Source organism: Lytechinus variegatus, chromosome 19, assembly GCF_018143015.1.
Source record: "Lytechinus variegatus isolate NC3 chromosome 19, Lvar_3.0, whole genome shotgun sequence".
Lineage (NCBI taxonomy): Eukaryota > Metazoa > Echinodermata > Echinoidea > Temnopleuroida > Toxopneustidae > Lytechinus > Lytechinus variegatus.
The window spans coordinates 249111-275046 of record NC_054758.1 but is presented as its reverse complement, the minus strand read 5'-3'; the positions used below and the strand labels follow the sequence as shown (position 1 = coordinate 275046).

Genomic DNA, 25936 nt, shown 5'->3' with positions numbered 1-25936 from the left:
TGATTTACACTTAACACCTCTACAGTGAAAGCGCTTACAGTGTGTTGACAAAGTTGAGATCATGAATACACACATTGTTCAATGTTAGTACTTTAACAGTGTAAAGTTGATTTTACACTGTGAACACACTGTGAACACAATAGTGGGTCACACTGTGGGCCTATGTGTGTTCTATCAAGCACTGATGATCAAGAACTGGAGGATGATTGGAATCAAACAGTGATTTTTCTGTTATATCTTTGATTGAGAGCACCAATTCTAAAGCATGAAAAGTATAATGAACACTCATAATACTGGGAGACCATTTCATGAAAGTGTCAGCTCAACGCCATCTCTATGGAAAGCCAAGCTGGACAATAAGCAGTACTCCATAACAAAAAGGTTTGCAATGAATTGCAAATTATATGAAAGAACTGCACTGATTGGCTCCAGGTTGTTTTTTTACATACCATGCTTGTGCAACAAAGATCTTGATTAATCCTTGGCATTTTAATGCAAACTTTCGTGTTACAGAGCCCTGACTAGACAACATTCAGATGCAAGGAATATGCACATTGAATGCATGTCTGTTGACAGTGGATTATGGTACAGCTTGGCTTTCCATAGTGATGGTGTCATGCTAGAGTTATAATGATGCTTTCATGAAAAGGGTCCCTGATTTCTGGAGGAAATACTATCAAAACCAGGGGGGTGCTTCACAAAGATTTAAATATGACTTATGACTTAAATGTCTATTTGTGCGCGGCATAAAAGGCATGACCGCATTGGTCAGATGATCGTGCAAAGAGGACGTGCACTACTGTGTATTGATCAATAAGACTGCACACTGCATATCTTGTACGCGTCAGCATTTAAGTGCGAGTCAAGTCACACTTCAATCTTTGTGAAACACCCCCCTGAAGTAATTATGACATCATGAGGTAGATACATGTACTGATGGATGGGAATATACTAATGGATTATCTATGTATTCAGGATAAAACAACCTCATATTGGTGCATGTATGTTAATAGCAAATAAAATAATAATATGCAAACATGCTTACACCCAGTAAAATAGATCGCATGTTCAAACTGAAAAGTTTACATTCATATGCTTTTATTTCAGTGAATGCAAGCCAGAAATGTCTCAACATCATTCAAACTTCCCTGGCAAGTGTTTATCACTAAAGTGAGATTTATGCAGAATTTTTCAATTAAGGTATGCAATAGAAGAAAGAAGACTCTTCAATGCAAGCACCAAGTTCAAATGGCTCGGATAGTGACATATGAAAGACTAAATAGTTTGTTGAGGAAGGGGGGGATGAGGCCTGCCTCTATACTGTATAATTGCACATTGAATCTAGTATTCTATGAAGCATACATAGGCTACAGAGTAAATGTTTTGAATATTAATGAAAAAGGAAGACTTTTTACCATCTTATGTATGTAAAGAAAAGAAATTTCATGTGTACACATAACGGTATATAAATATTCTGTTTCACAGATGATGCATTTGATATGTTCATAAGTTTGCATATTTAATGAAAAGCAGCATATTCCAACAAAATAGATGGTATGAAGAATACATTAACCAAAGCTTTTAGGCTCCATCCTTTCATTAAAAAAATAACATGATTTTACTGATTTGCATAACCTTAGATTCCAAGTAAAATTTTCTTAACAGTAAACAAAATCATAATAACATACCATGAAGCATAGAATATATTGATATTAGACAATGCTTCATATCTCTCCTTTTTTGTCTATCAAAAGAATAACAATGGCACAATGTTGATCTACACAATATTTAAAAATTCAATTCTACTGGATTTGTGTGTTGTTGCTGATGTTAAAGGTGGACATCTGGTTAGTTGATTTAGATGACTCGAATTTTTATTTTGTATTTAAAAAAAAATCTGTTTTTCAAATGAAGAAAGACTCTGCTGCATTCACTTTACATGGCAATGTTCAATTTTATCTGCAGATAAAAAAACAGATAAAGTGAAAGATGGTTAAAAAAAGATATAAATAAGTGACAAATATGAGCAAAGATTAATAAAGGATTACAGTTTTCTTTATATAAGCTGTTTCAAATTACAATTAGTTTAAAACTTTGCAAATAATGTACAAATTTTGGAAATGCACAAAAAATTAATGAACATAGAGGTCTATGTAAATCAATATGCCAATATATGGGTATGAAACTACTAAAAGTTGAGTCCGGTGGTATTTGATATATATACATACCTCTGTTCTTGCAACATAACATGCATGTAATCATGAAAATAATAATTTGCAGTGGTTGTGTTGTCACAAATTGTGCCAATGAACTCACATAAAAATGTCAATTTCCCAGTGTGCGTAAGAAAAGAGTTAACTAAACTTGAAAAAGCCATAGTGCCAAGTGTTATTTCACAAAATATGTAAATACATGTACATGTATATGGTGAATACAATGTCACCTTTGAACTCTAGACTGCTTATTCCTAGTCCCCAATCTTACTCGTGTCCAGTACGATTAATTTTTATGATTGATTACGTACATCATGATTCATGCAAGTTTGTTTTACGATCAACTGCTAGGCTTTGTGTTACAGCACATAGATCATAAAAGGTTTAACGGTCAAGTCCACCATAGAAAATTGTTGATTTGAATTGATAGAGAAAAATCAAACAAACATAACGCTGCAAATTTCATCAAAGTTTGATGTAAAATAAGAAAGTTACGACATTTTCAAGTTTTGCTTATTTTTCACAAAACAGTGATATCCACAACTCAGCGATATGCAAACGAGAGAGTCAATGATGTCCATCACTCACTATTTCTTTTGTTTTTTATTGTTTGAATAATATGATATTTCAATTTTTACAGATTTGACAAGGACCAACTTAACTTAACCATAAGCTGTTAATAAATTGGTAATTCCACATGTTCAGGGAGAAATAAAACTTTGCTGCATTTAACGAGGAGAAAATTAGAATATTTCATATTCCATATAATAAAATACAAAAGAAATAGTGAGTGGGTGACGTCATCTGTCTGCCGATTTGCATACCAACCATGATGTGCATATAACTGTGTTGTGAAATTAAGCTAAACCTTAAAATGTCATAACTTTCTTATTTTACATCCAATTTTGAGGAAATTTTCAGTGTTTTGCTTGTTGGATTTTTCTCCCTTTTTCAAATAAACTTTTTGTTAGAGTAGACTTGTCCTTTAATAATAGATGAAGGTCAAAGGTAACACTTGGTCTTGTTGTCAAAACTTGCATGGGATAAACTGCTTGTATTTAAAGATAATCTGAAGACACTTTGTGTAGGCTGGCTAGCATCAATGTTACAATGCAAAATAATCTTACATCAATTATTCTCTATAGAGTACATGACTTACCAATGAATATGAATGTTGGTTGTAGTAGAATAATCTAATCACAAGTCTGTTCAATGAGAGGAGTGATGTACTCTGAATGACGAATACCGAAAGAGGATTTTGGAGCTGACTTCTTTGTGACCGTAACCTAGGAAGAAAAAAAAAGAATCATTCAAATGAATGATGACAGTGACAGTCAGGCCTGATGAAAGTAGTAGAATTAATGAATTATTAATATACTGAATTAATGAGAGAGGATTATCTGAGGACATTTGGTAATTACTTTTTTATTCTTGCTTCCTCACATTTGGGACATTTTCTTTACATCAAATCTTATACACAATACGTGTGAAATTGAAAAATAGGAAGATCAGTCTTAAACAAGAATGTTATTGCAAAGTGCCCTCTACGGTGACAACTACATGACATAGTGACCTCCTTTACACAAGAGTGTGAGAGATCACAAATATACAGAGCTGAAAAAAAGGCTGATATTGAAAAAGCACCAGTTATTTCGTACAGAGGAATGCTAAAATAAGCTGAAATTAAGCTAAAAATCAAAACCAAAAATAGCTGAAAATAGTAAAAGCTGAACTGTCAGTGTCACACCCCTATATTGTAAAAAAAAAATTGGAAAGGAAAGTGATGAGGTGCAAGATTCTAATCCTGTTTTTGATTGATACAAAGTAGATTGTACAACGCCTACTTAGCTTGTTGTACGCAAGCAAATGGGAGGCTGAATGTCATACATTCGTAAAACGTACCATCCAATTTTGAGGAGTGCATTGCATGCATGAGTGATTCCATTGTTCAGTTCAGCTTATGGTCATTGTCTCAGGAGTGATTCCATTTTTCATAAATAAACGATTGAATATAGACTCTCTGAAAAAATATGGCACTCACTGATTACAGCGAATGCCACATTAAGAGTTAATAGCAATTAATGACTAACTTTTGTGTTACTGGGCCCTGGACTGTGTGCCATCCCCCTGCTGCCACCATTAAGAACTTGTTCACTCAAGCTGGACAATACTAAGGGAGAGCAAACTTATTATCGGTTGCGGGTCGCCGCGCCCCGAATAAAATCCTGCCGTCCTGGATGATTTGGTAATTCAGTGAGTCCCTTTTTCTCCTAATTCCTAACTTATGGGGCCCTGGCCATGTGCCATTTTAGCATCCCACTGCTGCCACCATTAAAGACTTGTTCGATCAAGCTGGACAGCACTAACTGTACTAGTTGTTAACATAAAGAAGAAAACAAAAATAAGATGTACCTTTTCTGGACTGTGCGCTCCGGGACCTGGTTTGCGTGTACTATCACATGGCATCTGGTTTCGTCCAATCATTGAATAGCTAGGAGACTTGTGCTTGTAGATGGATGGGTCGACAATACTATGTGACCCTGGTCCTGGGGTCTTGGCCATATCTTCAGCAAAGCTTCCCACATTGGGGCGAGATCTGAGTGAGTATCTAGGTCCAGAAGGCTTAACGCAGGAGTAGCCCCCCAAGAATAAGTGGTAGGATGTAGCAATTAGGAGCTGAAAATATATAAACCAATGAAATTTACTGCTAGATAAAAGATGGTGATTCTATTCTGGAAGAAAGGGTTTTATTCACAAGAATCCTTTGGCAGGGTACAGTGGTGACTAACCTACATGTATCCAAACAAATTCATAAAACAGTTTTTAAACTAATTAACCACATTGTAAAATGGTTTCTTGCATAACCTTCCTCTATCACCAGCCTAAATAGGTAACATACATTAGCTGCAGTGCAAAGCTATTTACCATCTATGAAGGTGAATTTGATTCAATTGTCAACATTAAAAATCCACATGTTAAACTGTTAAAATCATAAAGATAAACAAAACAATGAACCAGGACCTCTAGAAAGCGACTCATTTATCTAAACAAAGGCCCTACAACAAGTATTATTTACAAGGTGGATAGGCACTAGCTCTGTGCGTATTCACCAGATAAACCGGTGGCATGTTATCCCACCGCTGCCACCATTAAATATTTATAAGGCAGATTATCAGAATGGGATGTTCAAGTTTGTTCAAACCAATCAACTAAGCAATAAATATTGAAGAAAAAAAAACTAATTAGCAGAGCTAGTGAAAGGAACCTAACAAAAAATGTAAGTTTTGTATTAAACAAGAATGATATTTAATAATGAAATAAACATTCCTTTTTGCTAAAGATGTTGTCAACAATTGGCTGAATAACTTCTTGCAAGTATTATGAGCATACAATACCTGGGGCCCATTCAAAAATAGTTACAACTGTTGTAACTTTGCCATTATAGCAAATACCATGGTAACAGGGCTCAGCAGCCAGTCAAAATCAAGTTTACCTTGGTAGTTGCCATAATGGAAAAGTTACAACAGTTGTAACACTTTATGAAACAGGCACCTGGTGTATCAATTACCTGGGGACTTGTCACACTTGACTCCTTTTGTTCTTGGTCTAAGGCTGTATGCAGCAGCTTTAAAGTGAGCGCTAGGTCCAGCCTTTTCAGGGGAGTATGCTCCTGGGCCTGGTGTCCTGAAAGTGGTTATTTCCTTTGGACGGCAATACAGGGAATAGTGTGGAGTGCCATCATTTCCTCTCCTGGTGACTTTAGAAGGGTAGTTGTGGCATGGTCCGGGACTGCAGTCGGTGGTGTAACGCTTGTGTCGGATACCAAAGGAATAAATGGGCATCTGTCGCTTGGTGATGGCAGTTCCTTGGCCAATGTTGGTAGGAAGGAGTACATTGGGTCCAGGACCAGCAAAGGATGCTGCAATAGGTCCACGTGGTTTAGTAGGGGTATAATCGGAAGCCATGATTCCTTCTCAATCCTACTTTCCTTTTATAACTGCAGGAAAATGGGAAACAAAGTGAAAAGTCCTTGGTAAAACTGAAACCTTTTTCATCATTTTTTTATTTCAATAAAGCTGCATACAAGTTTTGAATTTGAATCCTAACCCTGTATACCTGAAAAGAGATTTTGTGTAATCATAGGAATGAAATTTTAAAAAAGGAAGTACATGTAAATTATGTACATCTCACAGGCCTATATTTTAACAATGTGTGCAGGTGAGAGAGAGAGAGAAAGAGAGGGGGGGGGGGAAGAAATAGATATACATCAACAAAATGAGAAAGCATCATTTATCTGTGTGAAATTTCAACCAAAGTTGTAAAAAAGGTTCTTGTTATGATCACGGCAGTTTGAAACCACATAATGGTATGTTGAAAAGAACCAACACCTGTCGAAACTAAAAACAGTGTAATTTTCACCAACTTTTTAGCAGGTTGATGTTATCGTTTGTCTTAAAAATCTGATCCCTTACTCTGGTGCACTATTCCCCTGCTGGGTCCTGTTTCATAAAGACTTGTTACAGTAACAAGTGCAAAAATCATATGACAAATTTTGAATCAACCAATCAAATTGCAGGATTTCAGTTGCTTTTAACTGTTATTACAATTTTGTTATTATAAGAAGCTCGATGAAATGGGACCCAGATATTTGTTACATTAATAATAGAGGATGTGACTGTGGAGGGTTTCTATGTGTAGAAATGAAAGAACATGTCAGCCACAAAGAGTGATTATCTTCCAGGTGGGTGTTTCATAAAGCTGTAAATTTGTAAATTAAGAGCGACTGGTGATCCTTTCTTGTGGTAAATGATATATTCATTGGCGATGGTTTAGCGCGTAAGACGGGTTCACTAGTCGCTCTTAACTTACGAACAGCTTCATGAAACGGCCGCCAGATATCTTAATTCATGCCCTTGAATGAGTCTACTATTAAAAGGCCTAGATGCCAGATACCGAATTAACTTGCTCATACCGTGTACTTATTCTAACTTATACCCCCTTGTTGTTTCCAAGGGTTCTTACTCCCCCCCTCACTCTCTTATAAGATACAACAAAACAACCATTTTTATTTTCCTGTGACTGTTTACAGGAGCAATACATTTATTTCAGAAAAAATTATATTGAGCTGTCTAGGTGAAACTATGTACATAAATCTGTAGTTATACTATTAGACTAGCATAATTCATAACTATACAATTTGTCTGGCATTTTAATGGGTTGTATGTTTCATTAGTAGATAAAGAATCTTTAATTTACAAATATTTATAACAGAGTAAAGAGTTGAACATGGCATTGTAAAAAGGATTTTAGCCATTTATAAAAGAACATTCACTATGAAATATAATTCAGGTGCTATGGTATAACATATTCATCAAAACAAAACTTTAAAAGCAATAAATCATAATTAATTGATGCATAGCTGGTATTAATGCACTTTCATACAGATAGAGAGGTGTGCTTTAATTTTCAGTGGCTTTTATAATAAGGGGAATCATAAATTATCCATATTCAAATTTTAAGAACAAATTTTTATCAAATATTCATGAATATTTCAGCATATGAAAAGTGATGATATAAGTATATTGAAGGATTGACTGAGCAAACCCCAAAGGTTTTTATTTCATTATTATTTCAGTTTTTCTGATTTTGAATTTATTAACATACTTCATCCATTTGGCATGAACATTTTGTTTTACAGTATATACAATGATATAATAAACAAACGTAATTGAAATTGAAAGCCTTGTAAATAAATACAGTGTACATGTACATAGCAAAGAAAATATTGAGGCAAACGGCAATGAGGTCATTGCTGTATAATGAAAATACAATTAGCCCCACTTTAACATCGGCAATCAAGAATATTGTTTTTTAATGAAATAATGTATGAATACCTTTACTTTGGATGGATAGTTGCACACAATAGGATGCAATGAAGAGAGCAAGTTATTTTGCCCAATGGGTGAAAGTTGTTTATGTGTAAAACAGACAATCAAGGATTCTTTTTTTCATAAATGAATTTATATGGAAGAACCATCTGATTGGTTCCTGGTCAGTATTTTGAATCAAGTGTGCATACAATGATCATGATTGGTCACTGACGTTTTATCAAAAATCTTTATTTTATGAAGCCCTGACACTGAAAAATAACAGACATTGTTTTCCTTTTACATTATCTTTTGTCTATTTAATTTAATATGCATAGTATTCAATTGGGGAGAGACTTAATACTTCTGATTGCATAATGTGAAGGTAACTACTAAATTTTCACTTTAGTTTTCAAGCTTTTCCAAAGCCAGCTATAGAAACACGGAATTGTGAACACTAAACAGTTTTCATGAAGAAATGAAGAAACTTGTAAAACATTTTGCAAACATTATTAGAATTTGAAGTTCATTAAAAATATTCTCTTCTACACACAAAGAGCTCACATGAGCATTGGAGTAAACTGTTATATAAATTAGACCCACTATCAAGTACTGTAAAACATAGAATATTTATTTTTTTTTACAAAAATCTTGCATAATTTCACTCTTACGACCATCCTGATCAACATAAACAGGGAACTTTCTTCATATAATTTCATTGCTTACAACACCACAATCTTAAGTACTTATTCTGAATTTTAGTTGTTTTTTTTGCGCTAAATGTATGAAAAACTAACAATGGCAAAAAATTATGTTTTCATAATTGTGTTTTTCAGGTTTCATGTATTGTCCCATGATTTTAAATGAAATATTCCCATTCTTGTACATGTAGTTCTAATGAGGAATATTTCATATGAGTTATCTTGACTAGTTATCGTCTTTGAAATGATGAGCTTGTTATGATGCAAAATTGATATTGAAAATCAAATGAGAGTATATTACTGACAAGCTTTAATGTTTATGTCTCCATCATTGGAAGTACGGTAATATTAATCACAAGCAGTATACATGTAGAAAAAGACTTTAGTTCCGGCACGTCAACACAAACATATACACAATATGGGCGGATTTCAACTTGCATAGAATGACATCCTACATTGGCATGAAAGAGGCAAATCGCATCAATGAAATTATAAGTAAAACATTAATTCAACTTTCATTTTTTTTTCATTGAAGGAACCATACAGATGGGTTAATCCCAATCTTTGCATAATGCTAACTGCACATTGTTACATTCATGTAATGTACACATTATTTTGGAAGCAAACGGTTATTTCCCTAGATCTAGATGAAATGAATAAGCAGTAAAACAAAGACTCTTCAGGTACAAAATTAATAATGCATGGAAAACTCAATGGCCTGTATTCTGAAGTTGGGTTTAACTTAAACTTGGTTTAAAGTTGTGGTTTAAGTATGGATAGCCAATTGTTACATAAATCACTAACAGTACAGATATCATACTTCTGCTCATTTGGCTATCATATCATTCATAATTGTCTAGAAAGTATAAATAGATGATTGTCTTCATCATCGATGAATCAGGAAAGAACACAGTAAACACAAGAAACATACAACTTAATAAAAATGTTAACACTTTTGGCTTCCCATAATTTTAGCACAAAGTTAGACCATGGTCTAATAAAAAGATAAACCTGACTCAGAAGAATACGGGCCAATAGCTCAAACACAAACAGAGCCCTACGGACAAAAGCATGAAAAAAGCACCAGTTGGTCGGTCCTGCTCGAGAAACAGTACTTTCATTTTCCCCTTCTAAATCATAATATTGGACATCTCATATTGGACATCTCAGCATACAGTTAATTCCACACAATTATTTTCATAAATAACATTAATACAAAAGAATATCAATACTCAGGAGATTCAAAAGACTGATAGGTAGAAATAAAACAGAACACATCATATATCACACATCAATTCAGCATGTTACAGATAATATGAATATTTGGTGAAAAACTAAATGCAATTAAAACTGTCCATGATCTATATAAGTGTAGTTGTACACTATTAAAAAAAGAAATACTCAATTTTAACAATTTACATTCAACTGCAGTGGCTTGTTTTACAGTCTAAGTGAACAAAAACAGCATTGACAAAATTAGTACATACATCACATCGCAAAATCCTCTTCTTTGTATATACATGTATATCATACGGAATGAAATCAAAGTTTATTCAATATTCATTTTCAGAACATTCCATATCTCTGTTGCTACACATGATGTAGTCATCAAGTCATTATAATAAATGCAGCAGCATATTGACTGGTATACTTTCAAACTCTGTGGAACATTGTTGTGAATACTACATGTAGCTGTCACCACAATCTGAAGATTGTTGTTGCTGCTATTGTGACAACATGTTGAGCCTGATCTGGTTTTGATTGGCAGAAAGGGATCCATGTTTTTATCCAAGATGCCCTCTGCTGCATACATACATGTACACTCCATATGGCAGAGCTCAGCATACCGTTATCTGTAAAAGTGCACAATATAGGAAAAAAATTACGTCATGATGGTAATTTAGGTCCTAAAGGACAAGCTACGAGTATTCATGATTTTATTTTTAATGGTAACAATTGTAATAATCAATAATATAAATTAGAGTACACATTGATTCACATTTCTCCTAATACAATAAAACCATGATATGCAAATATCCAGGGGGGAGGGGCACTTCCATTGAAGAGTGGATACCAGCCACGACCATGGCTACACAATTATTCTCCATATTCTGAACGTCCCTGAGCAAGTATTGGCGTGTGAAACCCTACCCTTAACAAGTATTATAGTGTGAAACCCTACCCTTAACAAGTACAGCGATATTTATGGACGTGATCACGAACGTCGGCTTTACTACTGCCCGGGCACCTCCCACATGACACTGCGCTCAAATCGGACTCTAAACAAGTAGTGTTGGTGCAAAAAGTAAATCCTTTATTTAGCATTTAATCTTTTTTATACCCTCACAAATTTGACCGTAAACAAGACGCTTTTTTAGTGAAATATACCCTTTTTTAAAAATAGTATTTTGGTGTTTTTGACACCCATATTATGTTATTAACGTAACGTGCCTAATCTTGAGAAAAAGAGATCCTCTTCATGCATTTCTTTGGTCAGGCCTAGTATCCACTCGTCAATTGAAGCCCCCCCCCCCGGGCAAATATCACATATTTGTAAGCAATGAAAAGAGTTGATAAGAAGTGACATTTTCCCATGAAATGAATTGAAATAAATCAAAGCATTCAATTTACCTTTGAGATAGTATTGAACTGGATAATACTGAACTGAATTGAGTGGAATTTATTTGTATTATACATGTTATTCTATGAAATTAAATGAATAAAACTATTAAAGTAAAGAGAATTCAATAGAATGAAGTTAATAAAAAGCATGTAAATTCTTGTCTACTGCACACATTCATAAAATATCAATGAATAAAAATATGAAAATGGCATTTCTGGATTAAAAAATGAATAAGTGTATATTTTCAATGTGAAAGACTACTATGAATTTTGTTTTCATAAAAAACCCTCAACAATTGAAACCTTTTCATAAAGCATACAAAAATTAAAAATCAGGTCACACTTACCAAATAAAAATGTCACACATGCGCAGTTTATTCTGAGGTCTGCTGTATAATGAGGGGTGTAGTATACTCTGAGTGACGAATACCAAATGGAAATTTTGGAGCAGATTTCTTTGTGATTGTGTACTGTAAAGAGAAAAAAAACAATGCATCACAATGTATCTACTATCATTTAAAAGTGCATAAGGACATAAGTGTGATATGCACTAAAAAAAACTGTGAATTTTTCAATTTGCCTGGTAACTGTGTGTTTAAAGAGAAATTCCAGTAGTTGCAGTAAACACTGGTTTCATGAGAAAGTCTGTAAAACAAGGCTTAATTGTCAGTAGGGGAAGGCGGGGTAAGTTGAGCATAGGGGCAAGTTGAGCCACCAGCCCCAGGCCAATAATGAATGAGTCAGACATTGTGGTGGTGTCATGTATTGATGACCCATAGCATAACCCCTAACCCCACCATATTGTTTTCAACTTTGAAACAAAAAGTAGTTTTTTAGAGGGAAAAATATGAATTTCAGCCAAAAAAGTAAAAAAGAGTGTGAAATAGATAGTGCTTTATAAACACACACGTCTTTAAATATAATAAAGACATGATAACAACATTATTAGTCCAGGTATGGATCTTCATTCCTGTCATAGTCTTTTATATGATGGATGCATAATAAATGTGTGGATACAAAATTATCGCACTAAGCTCGGACTGGGGTAAGTTGAGCCAAACAGCATGGGGCAAGTTGAGCCATGGTAATTCCTATGGTAATGTATCTTAAAAAACAAACAAACCATAAAAATCGATGGAAATGCTGGCTGAAAGGAGCAAATTTACATGACTGCTCTTTTCCTTTTAAAGGATATTAGTATTTATAGAGAATTAGCAAGTGAAAAGACTTTAAACAAAAAATTGACATGCTGGTTCTCCCCCATACATTTTGTACATATAGTTTTTGTGGCTCAACTTACCCCAGAAGGTGGCTCAAACTTACCCCATATATGGGGCAAGTTGAGCCATTTGACATCGTTTTTTTCAAAGGTCACGATGACTTTCAGTGTGGGGATAGAAAGTTATATATAGGTAAAAAATATTTCAAAAGAATTAAATTTCAAGGCAAGGTACTTATTTCGACAAGATTATTAATCATATCAATTTTAACATGCAAAAAGCAAAAACTGTCACAACTTACCCCGCCTTCCCCTACATGTACATGTATATCATTGAGGATCTAGATCAGGTACAGTTGCATAAACTGAACTTTGTGAAATCTTGAAATCTACGCTGAAAAATCTTCACACCGAAGATCCCAAACACAGATAAGCGCACGTGTGACAATGTATAATTATTGCTTAGAGCGTCGGGCCCGACGCTCTACCCGAATCCTGTTCTTATTTGCTGATTTCTCAGCAATTACACAATTTCTTCCAGAATCCTTTGGCACATACGTTTTATTTATACAAACAGACACTTTGGTGGCCATTTAATTGGATTCTGTACGAACTCATTTTGATATCGTTACCAAAACTAGCATTTACCTTGAATGTATATTTCAGTAAATTGTACGAATATAAATTGGAGCATCCAGCACAATGCAAATTGCATACTGTTTAACAGACTGGATGCTGAATTTTCTTCTTTTTTCTTATAAAAGAACTTGGAATCACAATTGATGGATCATGTTTTTAAAAAGATATTATGGTGGAAGATAAGTGCAAACTCTTGTTTATTAAAAGTGAAAATTAGAGACGGTTTATACACCTTCTAGTCTTCAACATGCTCAATGGGTCAACTATACCACGAAAGGAGCAGAGTTTCTTGAGTTAGATTGTCTAAAGCTTTGGTAAAGGTTCAATAATTTGACCGTTTCATATGATTTTCAATGATTATTTTCAGTCAATCCCATGACTGAGAAGTAGTTTGTACCAAACAGAAATTATTTTTTCTTTAATAGGATCCCTACTCTTTGGATTCTTTTCTGCCCTCCCATAATTTAAGCACAGAATTAGATGGCATATATTGTTCATAATGTGTGTCATTTGGTTTACAAGTGCCATATTGTCACAGAGTTTGTTCTCATCCACAGTGTCTTTAATTGATCCCTAATCCAGTTCAGGAAACCAGTTTTATAAAGATCACTTTGCTAGTATTCTCATCATCATTTCATAAAGGACTTGCAACTATTGTAATTTTGCCATTATGGCAACTACCATGGAAACCTTGATTCTGATTGGCTGCTGAGCCCTGTTACCATGGTACATGTAGTTGCCATTATGGCAAAGTTACAACATACAGTTGCAAGTACTTTATGAAACGGGCCCCTGGATTCCAGAACCAGATCAAGTAAAATGGTCTAGTTGCTATGGAAATGTTCTCAATAGGGTCATATGTTATGTGCAAAATTTTAAACTGCAGCATTGGCATTTCACACCCAGTGTGTAGTGTGCCCAACAAGGTCTGGTACTTCTGTGCTAAGATCACATCCCCAAAAACAATTGTGTCTTCACTACACTTAAACCAGTTTAATGAAGCAAAGTGGTCTTGAAAACCACATTGCAAGATGGTCTTCCAAATTGGTTTAGAGGACCACTTCAGTTTGGTGTTCCATACTAGTTTGGAGTTTGGGAGACCATTTAAGATCGCTTCCAAGACCGCTTTAAAGTGTTCCCATTACACGTTAAACTGGTTTGTACTTTCAAAACTGGTTTCCAATTAACAAGTTTAAGGAAATAGATGAGAACAGGGTCATATATATACCTTCTCTGGACTGTGTGCTCCAGGGCCTGGTTTACGTGTATTATCACTTGGCATTTGGTTTCTTCCAATCATTGAATAGCTAGGGGGTGCATGCTTGTAGATGGATGGGTTTACAGTACTATGTGATCCAGGTCCTGGGGTCTTCGCCATATCTTCAGCAAAGCTTCCAACCTTAGGGCGGTCCCTAAATGAATACCTAGGTGCTGAGGGCTTTGTAATCGAGTCTTTAAAATTGACTGCGGCTGGCATGTAGCTATTGGGTGCTGTAAATTAAGAACATAGAAAATATAAATTAATAAAACCTAAAATGTCAACACGCTTTGCAGTTCAGTATATGAACAATCAATATAGGATTACAAGTATGATTGATTATGTACAATCAAAACACAGAACTTTATAATATTAAAGCACATTAATAGGAAATGTGACATCTTTAAAGTTCATGTTGTATCATGCCAATCAACATGTATTTCATGTTTTCAAAACACTGTAATATGGACACATGCTGCTATCAATTTTTTGTCTACCCAAAGACTATTTTGAAATTGATTTTTTTTAAGCAAAATGTGATTGACCGTACCTGGTGACTGGTCGACCTTAGATCCTTTTGTTCTGGAACCAAACGTAGACTGAGGAGCACGAGGGTACGCGGTAGGTCCAGCATTTTCAGGTGAATACGCTCCTGGCCCTGGTGTCTTGAATGTAGATATGTCCCTAGGACGGTCGTACAGGGAATAGTGTGGAGTGCCATCGTTTCCTCTCCTGGTAACTTTAGAAGGGTAATTGTGGCATGGTCCTGGACTGGAGTCGGTGGTGAATGATCTGTGTTTTATACCGAAAATATGACTTGGCATCTGTCTCTTGGTGATGGCGGTCTTCCCTCCGACAAGATCGGGAAGTTTGTAACTGGGTCCTGGACCAGTGAAGGATGCTGCGATAGGACCACGGGGTTTAGTAGGAGTATACATTGCTTACTACAGTAGTTTCACCTTACACCTGCAAGAGAACACTTGGAAGTTGAACTGCGATCTTCTTGTAACAATGAGAAGGCATTGTCATCCGATTTAATCCATAAGAGTGAAATAAGAAGAATGCCTCTATAGGAGTTTGCTTGCAAAAATATGATGCACCAAGAGGTGACAGTACAGATGGCTCTAACATTGGAGTGATAGGAAAGATCAAAGGAAAATCTTGAATCAAGGCAGCAGAAAACACCAAGAATTTCAGAGAAGATATGACTCCGATCATGAATGCAAAAGAAATAATGGAGATATGAAACAGGGAAGTAAAGCAGGACAAGCTCAAGAGTCAAGATGAAGAAAATATCAGGAAAGTCACATCCATGTGAGGTAAAAGATATAGCAAATTTAAATGCAGGCAGGTAGACCAGGGGGGCGTTTCATCAACATTTTTGTCCGACAATTTGTCAGATCTGCCAACTTTTCTTGATTATGATTGGCCGAGAGGCACTGTTACTATAGTAACTGTCGGATAAAATGAGACTTGTCGGACATTTTATCTGACAAGTCCCACTTTATCCGACAGTTACCATAGTAACAGTGCTTCTCAGCCAATCAAAATCAAGAAAAGTTGTCAGATCTGACAAATTGTCGGACAAAAATGTTGATGAAACGCCCCCAGGGGTCCATTTCATCAAGAGTTACAACTCTATGGTTACTTTCACATTGTGACCATTACAATCGGTGATTCCAAGTTCAGTGTTGACCTTTTGGTGTTGGTGTTAGGTCAATTTTTATGCGATTAAACACTGAACATAAAATGAAAATGGTCCCGAAAAGTCACTCACTAGTTGTTGAGATGTCAATAATGTGATCTGGATCAGTTTTACAAACTCTGAATTAGGATAGGCCCGTTTTGAAAGTCCATTTTTGATGCACGTGTACACGGCGTGTTTTTCGGTCGTGTACACGTGTACACGTTGTAAACACTGTGAGAGCGAGTTCTGTTTTCATGTCGACACGGACCCGCATCAATATGTCATAAAAAGGGGTCTATATAGCCTAAGTCACGGTTTTAAAGCTTACCTGAGAAGTTTGAAGTATCAATCCACAAAAATTGGTGCAAATTAAAAGTTTACTCGGCTTAGCAGCGCATTAAATTATAAAGAATGCAAAAGAAAATCAGTGCAGGGCCCTAGCTATCGCCGACGCTCGGTGGATGCGCATTTTGTATACTGTACCGTACATGCATGCACAGATCGCTGCAGAATAAGTGTAACTGAAGTTATCGATTAATTTTCATTATTATGTTGCCAATTTGAAGAGCGTTTGTTTGTAGGCTTGTGTGCGAGCGTATAACACGTAAGTTGTAGCGATGATCGCTATCGCAATTGGTGATTCTCAAATTGACTCTGAGTGTGATTGAGCAACGCTTTCGAGCTTTTGAGACCGGAGCAGACCCATTTCGTGCCGATTTCGTGGTACAAAGACGTGAGTCTCCAGAAAGAATGTGGATTAAATTGGCGATTTTGGAAGTGAACTCACTCAGGATTAATTGAAATATGTTGACATATTAGTAATTAAAACATGTGCAGTGTCTGAGAACTAAGATTTAATGTGAGGCTGTGAGCTTGTTTATGCAGATGCTACCGTGTACACGGTGATGGAATTTAGTACACGTGCACTGACTTGACCGTGCGTGTACACGTGTACCCGAAACGGGCCTACTCTGAATAAGCTTTGGAGCTAGGAAAGGCAATCCCAATTTCAATACCAAGGCTAACAGCAGACTTGAAATAACACAATATACCATGGTAACAGGGCTCAGTAGCCAATCAAATCAAGGTTTCTATGGTAGTTACAATAATGGCAGAGCTAGTGTCTTTAAGAAATGGGGCCCCTGACTAGTTGCTGAAGAAGTGAGATGAATTATGAAAATAGCAAGATATGTGGTCGCATCATAAGGTGGTCCAATTTTGCGAAAAGGGTAAAAGGGTCCAAAATTTATTTTTTTATGTTATAGGTATTACCATTCTGTAAATGATGAAACAGTTTTAAGTCTCAAATACTAGTACTTTTATTATTTCTTAAAATAACTAATTACAAGCTAGTCTAATTATTACAGACGTCAATGTAAATATGAATTTTAAAATATTTTTTTTCTCAAATTGGACCTGTTACACATAAAAGTTAATGCTATATTATATCACCCTAGTATTTAAATCTTGAAACATCAATAATCAAATCTGTATCAAACGTGATTAATTATCTGTTATTGTATGCATATTAATTACACTAATTAATTAACAATACTGGTATTTCATTCTAAATTTTGCCCCCAAAATGCCCTGTCATTGTTTATAAGCTTGGCAAATGACTACATCATGGGTAGAAGTGTTTGTTGCAATGATACACAACATTTGTACTAAAAATTAATATTACATACAAATTAGATAATTATTTTAATTTGCCATGTATTTCATTCCTGCACATTTTTTTTTAACTTGTCATATTTTTATAACATTAATTTGTTCCCTTCTTTTGAATAGTGCCTAGAAATACGAGGCTGACAGTCATACTACACTGTACATATTATATTTTGTTGTTAATTAACTTTAATTAACATTCTATCATTCACCGCATCCATCAGCACCGCCAGTCCGCACCCGTTACTTCCAAATTTATGTGCTATAGTATTTGTTCCTGATATAGTGTTGATCTAATTTATAGTAATATTTAGATTTAGATAGTAATAATGTAGTAATAATAATAGAAGGGCCCGGTGGGAGAACAGTTTTCGAAACTGAAGTGGCTACCCTGGATAAATATACCTATATTATTATTACTATTATTAATAGAGCCTATTAGTTCTAGCTTCAAAATGAGATCTTACTCTGTAAATTTGGTCAAGATGCTGTGAAGTAACAACAATTTATCCATGGCACCTTGTGGGAAATTGTTTAATCCGCCACCCTTTTTGCATACCCAACTTTATTTGGTATCATATATGCTGTCAATGAATTTGTCTACTTTACACAATGTATTTTTCTTTAAACATACACCTATCTATGTAAACATGCATCTTTTGTATCCTATACTTTTAAATTTTCAATAAAACCAAATAAAGCAAAATGAATCAAATTGATAGTCTATTAGTCTCCCATTCGTGCCAGATTTGGAAAGAGTACCACATGATAATGTAATAACTATCTTTCCTTTTGAGAGCAATAAGAGATCATTATTATTTGTATTCATTTTTTAATCCATTTTTTAGGGGGGGGGGGCTTTATTATGCTTTGCAATGTCTCTTAATGTTTTCTGCTCTCCCTTTTATGCCCCTTTCCCACTTTCTTTGCCTAAATGATGGACATCCCTCTAGACAAGAATTTCTGGTGATTACAGTGCGATTTCTATCTTCTACATTTAGAAAAATAATTTTGCTGACTTTTGTTGTAGTGCCCGGGGGGCCACTTCCATTCACGAGTGGATACCATGCGCGACCATGGGATCTCGAAAAGCACCCTAAACACGTAATTTCCATATTCTGAAAATGCGCCCCTTAACAAGTATTGGCGTGTGAAACCCTACCCTTAACAAGTATTGGAAACAAAACGATACTCTTGGCAAATATTCCCTGAAATGAACCCCTAAACAAGTACAGGAATGTTTTATTGTTACGGGTCCTTCGGTAGTCGGCCTTACCTTATTTGGTTTAGTACGACCCCACCTTCTACACCTCGCGCAAATCAGACTCTAAACACGAAGTGTTGGGGCAAAATGGACATCCTTTATAAAACATTTTAATTTTGTTTTATCATTCCCGCAAATTCGACCCTAAACACGTAATTTTCCTAGCGAAATAGATACCCTTTTTTCATTATTTTTGTGTTTTTGACACCCTTATCACGTTACGTACGTAACGTGCCGTCGTGAAAAGGACATCCTTTTTACGTGTTTTTTTGGTCGCGCATGGTATCCACTCGTCAATGTAAGTGGCCCCCCCGGGTTGTAGTGCCTGCAGCTCACAATCTTGCACAGAGTAGATTTGGAAGAAATATGAGCAGAAGGAGCAAATCAGAGTCATACAAATTAATGGAAAGAGAAACAGGGAATGCATGATTGTTGAAGAAAGATAAGAAAGAAAAACAAAAGGTTAGAGTACTCAGATAGGATTGTCGGATGACAGTGCCAGAAAATTCATCCAATGCATACACGTGAATGACCAAAATGTTGGATAATTTCCGAACAGGTGACTCAATATTTCAGAATTTTAGAGCACATGTTATGATGTATACTTTCTCATATTCTATGCATCCTACTTTCTACTTTCAAATCTTTTCAATGTTACACCTTCATATTTTACATTGGAATGCTGTCCTTCGTGTCCAGCAGTCTATACTCAAGGCATTAGTAACTAACCTGAAATTTCAAAGTCTAGAGCCAGTTCAAAACATATTTAATTTGTCTTCCTTGTAGGAGAGACTAGTGGGAGGGGGGGGGGGGGTCACCAAGGGTCTATTGATACTAAAAGTCAAAAAGTTACAATCAATAATGAAATGCCTGGGCTTTGAGCATATGAATCTAAGACAGTATGCAACATGAGCTTGATATATAACAAATGAAAGAGAAAAGAAAACAAGAAAGGCCTTCAATATTTTAAAAAGCAAACACGATAAACCAATATTCTCACTCTTTTATCATATTTACCTCTAAAAATCAGAAATAAATTCCAGTATGCTTCCTATGAAAGTTCACACATCAAAAGTTGTCTGTCGATTTAAAATCAATTCTTGACGAAAACTTTTGTTATCTAGAAATTACTCCGAGCGAAGTCAAAGTACTGCCTTGCTAGAATCGCGATATTGACTGTAATGGGACCTACGAACAAACGTTGTCTGTGTACATTTCAACCCACCTGGTATAGAATCATAATCAAAGGAGTAACCAAGCAACGAGGGAAGCAAGCTACCTGTTACATACATGCATCGTCACCCCAGAAACGGATCAAGCTCTTTTTATTACCAGCCAATCTATTATCTACCGTCCTTTCAGCCTTCAGGGGGTAATATTAATAACATCTATTTAATAGCTTGTATTGGCAATACAACCTCATGCCAAGTAGGTTTGTTGTTAATAGCTTTTACCCCAAACACCCAGATATGAATGCTTCTACCTATAGATATAGATGGTAATAAAACTACTTGTGTGTATTTGGATTTACTCATAAGTCGTAAAAGTGTGATTAAATGTATCATTTTGTCAACATTTCACGTTCAAATATCTGTTCCATATATACTGTAATAATGAATGAAGCAAAAAAAAAATTAAAAATCAGAACATAAGCAGAAAAGCAGTGTTATCGGTAATAATTGTTTAAAGACATAAAGTAGACCAACATTTTTGCTGTGCAAACTATAATGCCAATTCTTTACCAACGGTACATGTATTTACTGTTAAAACCCCCATCCATGGGGCGTGGGCACTCTAACCTCTAATGGCCATCATACCCGCTTCTATAATAAAGAATATTTGTCATGTCAATAGTATTTTGCTGGAAAAATAGTATGAGATAGAAATATTCAAATCAATTGAACAACATTTTGAGTTTTGAGCATGAGTACATTTGATGTACAAGTAATAAAAGGTTTTGACTTTTGTACCCACACACAATAATCACCGTGACTACATAAACTGCCATTTGGCTACAGGTCTAGAAAATTCTATTGCCCGGCTAGCAACCAATGATAAAGGTAGAGTAATAAGCGCCCTGTTTGCAGCATGTGTAATTCATACTATAAATCTCCATATGGTATTGAATAGGACATGCACAGCCTCTTTAAAACATAATTTTTTTAAACGGTGTGCATACAATGCGCATATTGATCATTGCTTTGATATTTTATTTCAAAAATAAAAGCTATATGCAATTGCAGGTGGAATCAATACATCACTTTCCTGTTACACCTTCTGCTAAAAGTGATAAAGTGTTTTATTTGACAGCAATGAACAGTTGCCCAGCAACATATTACGACAGAGGTCTGCGAGAACAGAATCAACAATATTTTATGATCAGATACTTTAGCTACAAATGCATTTCATTCTCATCTCAAGTTTAAACAAAGTCAACAAAAGAAAACATGTAATCCGTCAAACTTGTGTTGATTTTTACTTCCATATTTATTCAGTCATCCAGATCTTTAAACTGTTCACTTGATCCTAAACTCCACACAACAAAAACAACAGAGAAAGAGAAACAGCACTGATCTCAAAATTAACAAATAAACAACAAATTTAATGGAATCAAGAAAAGTCAAAACTTGGTAGTCTACAGGCTATTGTAATGTGAAATATTAACATTCCACAAACTAGGCTCAAGAGTAGACTTGAAAATACTTGCACACCTTTTTGTCAACTGGACTTTCCCAATTTGACATTGAAAATGACCATATCCTCAACAATACTGTATGTCTTTATACTGAAATTGTTTGCAAAAAGTATAAAATTTATTTAACAAAATTATGTGTTACTGTTAGACAATTACACAAGATTAAACTGAAAAGAACCCTTTCTGTTTTTTCATCACTTTATTATATACAATGTATATTCATATGAGAAAGGTAATCAATTGAAATATGAATAGAATGTACATTCAAAATAGTAAAATATATTTTAAAGAAGTTACAATGCCTTTCAATTAAAAAAAAACATGATTTTACATAATCTCCTTGAAAATGAAAAGGGCCTTAAAACTAAAATAAGGTCAAGTGTCCCTGGAAAATATGCCTTTCATGCAATATAAAAAGTAAGTTGTACTGAAATACATTTTAAAAAATACAAAACAAAAGATATCCATCACTAGTAGTTGAATATGAGGGCGCTCTTGTATTTCTCAAGATTACACATGCCAGTCACTTCTAATTAAAGTACGACGTCATAGGCAAGGGAAAGCCTATGTGACATCAAACCATTTGGTGACGATTATGTACGTATATTAATATTGATTAGTCAGAAAAGCAATGACAATGGGGGGGGGGGTAGAGCCCTACATGTAGGCCTACATAAAGGTCAAGTCCACCTCAGAAAAATACTGATTTGAATCAATGGAGAAAAATCAAACAGGCATAACACTGAAAATTTCATTGAAATCTGATAAAAAGAAAGTTATGACTATTAAAATTTCGCTTATTTTCCACATTATATGCACAACTCAGTGGTATGTAGAGAGTCGAAACTTATACATGTATTCTGGTCTTGCATTTTGTTTTCTTTTTTGTTGACCAAGATTCGGTGGGTTTGAGTAAGACATTATGTCTTAAAAGAGAGGTTAACTTGCCTCATCATTTATCAAGTGCAGTTATTCAAAGTCTTATATGTCTGATAAACAGCCGTTGCCTGAGAAAATATATCTGACATAGACTAACAAAAAAAAATATTGAATTAATGACACAGAACATATTTTGATCACATACAAAAGGCAGAATTGCTGTCCGCAAGCATGGTATTTCGCTCTGAAAAATATCTAAAAAGTAGCCAAGGGTGGCTACATGTAGTCCTTGCCGAAGTTCGAGACGGCCCCTGTCAGTTTCCAATACATGCTCTTGCATACAAAAGAAAACGAAAGTGATTTTTCGAGGTGAGTCTGCATGATATCCTTTATCATTTGACTTCAAAAAGAAGTACTTAAAAAAAAAACAGCATGAGAATTACTTTGGGGAAAAGGATTTCACATTACAAAATATATATTGAAAAAATAAAAAAAATCTCTAAAGAAAATTAAAAATCAGAGTTCAAATTTTGTTGGGAGAATATCATGAATTGTGTCCAAGACCTGTAGGATGAGGTAAAAAATATGTTCTTATAAACAAGGAAAATATCAATTCATCAGGACATGATTTATCTAATTTTTGAGGATATCCTTGTTTTCTAGGTCTAGGACTAGTAGTAGGATCCTTGTGGACCATGTGGACAGGTGCCCAAATGAAAAAGGCTAGATCTATTTCTTGCTCACCAATACGGCATAGGTCCTACAGTATAAAGTACAGTACCAGACATTTTCAAGTTCGTTTAGGCCTACAGTGGCTAGTGAAAAAAAAATGGCGCTGATGCTCTTTCGCATCAGGTGCCTGCATCTCCGCAGCCGCTCGGTCTCGTACCAGAAGCGACCGCGAGTATACCGTACTACCCCCCGCCCCGGAGTACCGGTACCTTTTTTTGTAGCCTGAAGGTGAAACACTATTCTTTGAGGGTGCGAAAATGCACTAGCTCCAAAGTCGACCAACTCATCACTCAGCTGTCTGTCCACATCGGATTTAAAATCCTACATTCCAATAGTATGCAATGCACATATTCACAACAACATAATTTAACAAAAGCAGGAGGACGGTATGCAGAAAAGGAGAAAAAGAAGAATTTAGTGCTTATTCTTATTGCCGAGCAAGATCATTCAACAGACAATCATCTCAATTCTCTATCTCAGTGACACAACACTCACTCCATTCTCCACTCGTCACTCGCGAGCAATGAATTTTTCAATATTTGGCACAGTCATGACAGTTTCACACCAAAGTTCACAAAAGAAAGATAATTAGGAGTATATATCAATGAACTTACCGGTTAATAAAACACAATTTTTGGTGTGAAAACTCCAAGTTTCAACTTCTCACTTTTAAATTTTTGATTTTCCCCGCCGACCTGGCCAAGCAGCACACACCATGTACCACGCACAATCAATGTTATTGCATAATCGTTACGTCACGATCACAGGTACAGCCAGCTGATGGAGTTGCATAGCAACCGATCCGATCCGCCGCGCCTGCACCTGAAATCACAGAGATACGATCTTACGTATACGTAAGCTCCCGAAGGGAGCTAGAGAGGCAACTCTTTTCGCGCGTTTTTGATTTTCCATAGGTTTTGTACATAACAAACATGGCTGCCATTTGTCCAATTTGAAGGTTGATTTTGGAAGGTCAATGTTTAATTCATGAGTAATGACGTCAAAATACGCATAATGCACTTGTATGATTGGATAAAACGCTAATGTTTTATTCATGTCGTCATGCATTAAACATTTTTTTCCGTCCCACAATTCCCTACGATATCTGTGCGAAGTGTCACATAGTTGCCAGAGTTGGCATAATTATGCTTTTTGGCATAATTTGGACCGCTTCAGCATCTGGCATTATGCTTGGCATAATTTGACAAAATTTAGCATAATTTGGACTTTTCTGGTGAAACAATTTTCCCCGACCCTACAAAATGTGAGACAACTCGCCCTTGCTGAACCGAGGCCGGATGAGCGGTCTCGGGGTGACTGAGTTGTCTACCGGGTGAGTTGTCCAATATTTAAACTCAAACTCGTACACGTACTCCATAATGCTCTAGGTCTCAACACTGTACACACAGTATGCCTTCCTTTGGAAGGCATGTATGCATGGATCGTATCTCTGTGTGTCAACACCACTGAGATTTTTTATAGAGATCAGTGGTCAACACCAGTCAACACTTAATTGGCGCCATCACTTGTTCCGATTTATAAATTTACGTCACAGAAACATGTCTCACAGGCCTAATTCATTCCCCATAGACTTATGTGTTAAATTGGCACTTTAAAAAATTCATAAAAAATAAGGATGAAATTCGGGGGTCGAATGTTTACTACCAGTGGATAGGATTTGTATCTGGCAATCCATATCTGACCAGAAAAGGGTCCCTCGACCAGCTCATTTTAAAAATAAATTGGCGTGTTTGAAGACATCGTCGGGGGAGCAGATTCATCACCTCAAACAGCAAAATAGCCCTAATCCTTCCGCCAGTCAAAATATAGTCCAAAATTGGTGATATTTCTTCCCAATTTGGGAAAAGGAAGTTCAGTAATTACCAAAAATAGAATCAGTGTTAGATGGACAATCATATGCATACACTTTGTCAATCAGCCATATCAAAATAAAAAAAAATAGCAACGGGTTGGCTCGAATGAATATCTAGGGCCTGCCACTAGTGATTAGGCCCATGAGACCATGTACAACCAGCAGGGCCGGGGGGAATAAAAAACAATCTTAATCTACAGTAGATCTGTACTTCGTGCATAAACTGAGTGAGACACTTGAAAGTCAATGTTAGTACTTTAGAAAAGTTTTCCATTCTCTTGTCCTTTGACTCAATAGGCCCTAGGCCAAATAGTGTAAACATGATTTAGATATAATTCTAGATCGTTAGACTCTAACGTTAGATCTAACTAAGTTAGGTCTAATGTTAAAGAGGTCAGGGTTAACTTGGGTTTAAGTTGTAACTTAGATCCAATTGTATTAATTGAAATTACTGAACTGATGTAACGTTAAATGATTGTAATTAAAAGTAAATAGATACAAATTTGCAAGTAGATGTCTAACTGAAGAAATTAATTTACAGATTTTCAAATTTGTATTAGAGTCTACTAGGCCTAGATCTAGGCCTAGATCTAGATCTAGACTCTATAGACCTAGATCT

The 25936-nt window shown here is 35.5% G+C and overlaps 2 protein-coding genes across 2 annotated transcripts; both read right to left on the bottom strand.

The window, feature by feature from the left end:
- Window positions 1–1809: 1809 nt before the first annotated feature.
- LOC121405799 (outer dense fiber protein 3-like) lies at window positions 1810–24180 on the bottom strand. The gene is given in 6 exon segments (XM_041596756.1): window positions 1810–1959; window positions 3373–3499; window positions 4626–4859; window positions 4861–4889; window positions 5782–6210; window positions 24059–24180. Coding segments are annotated over 4 exon segments (753 nt in total). The 5' UTR covers window positions 6179–6210; window positions 24059–24180; the 3' UTR covers window positions 1810–1959; window positions 3373–3406.
- LOC121405800 (outer dense fiber protein 3-like) lies at window positions 9942–20689 on the bottom strand. Its single transcript, XM_041596757.1, has 5 exons — window positions 20156–20689; window positions 15070–15485; window positions 14490–14752; window positions 11751–11873; window positions 9942–10634 (listed from the first exon to the last, which is right to left on the bottom strand). Exons 2-4 carry the CDS (start codon window positions 15455–15457, stop codon window positions 11778–11780), a joined length of 747 nt encoding a protein of 248 aa, XP_041452691.1. The 5' UTR covers window positions 15458–15485; window positions 20156–20689; the 3' UTR covers window positions 9942–10634; window positions 11751–11777.
- Window positions 24181–25936: the final 1756 nt, after the last annotated feature.

Coding starts and splice junctions, on each gene's coding strand:
- LOC121405800 (XM_041596757.1), bottom strand. CDS start 15,457: ATGTATACTCCTACTAAACCCCGTGGTCCTATCGCAGCATCCTTCACT. Junction 14,753..15,069: donor TAAGGTCGACCAGTCACCAG/GTACGGTCAATC, acceptor CTTAATTTACAG/CACCCAATAGCTACATGCCA. Junction 11,874..14,489: donor GAGCACACAGTCCAGAGAAG/GTATATATATGA, acceptor TTCTCTTTACAG/TACACAATCACAAAGAAATC.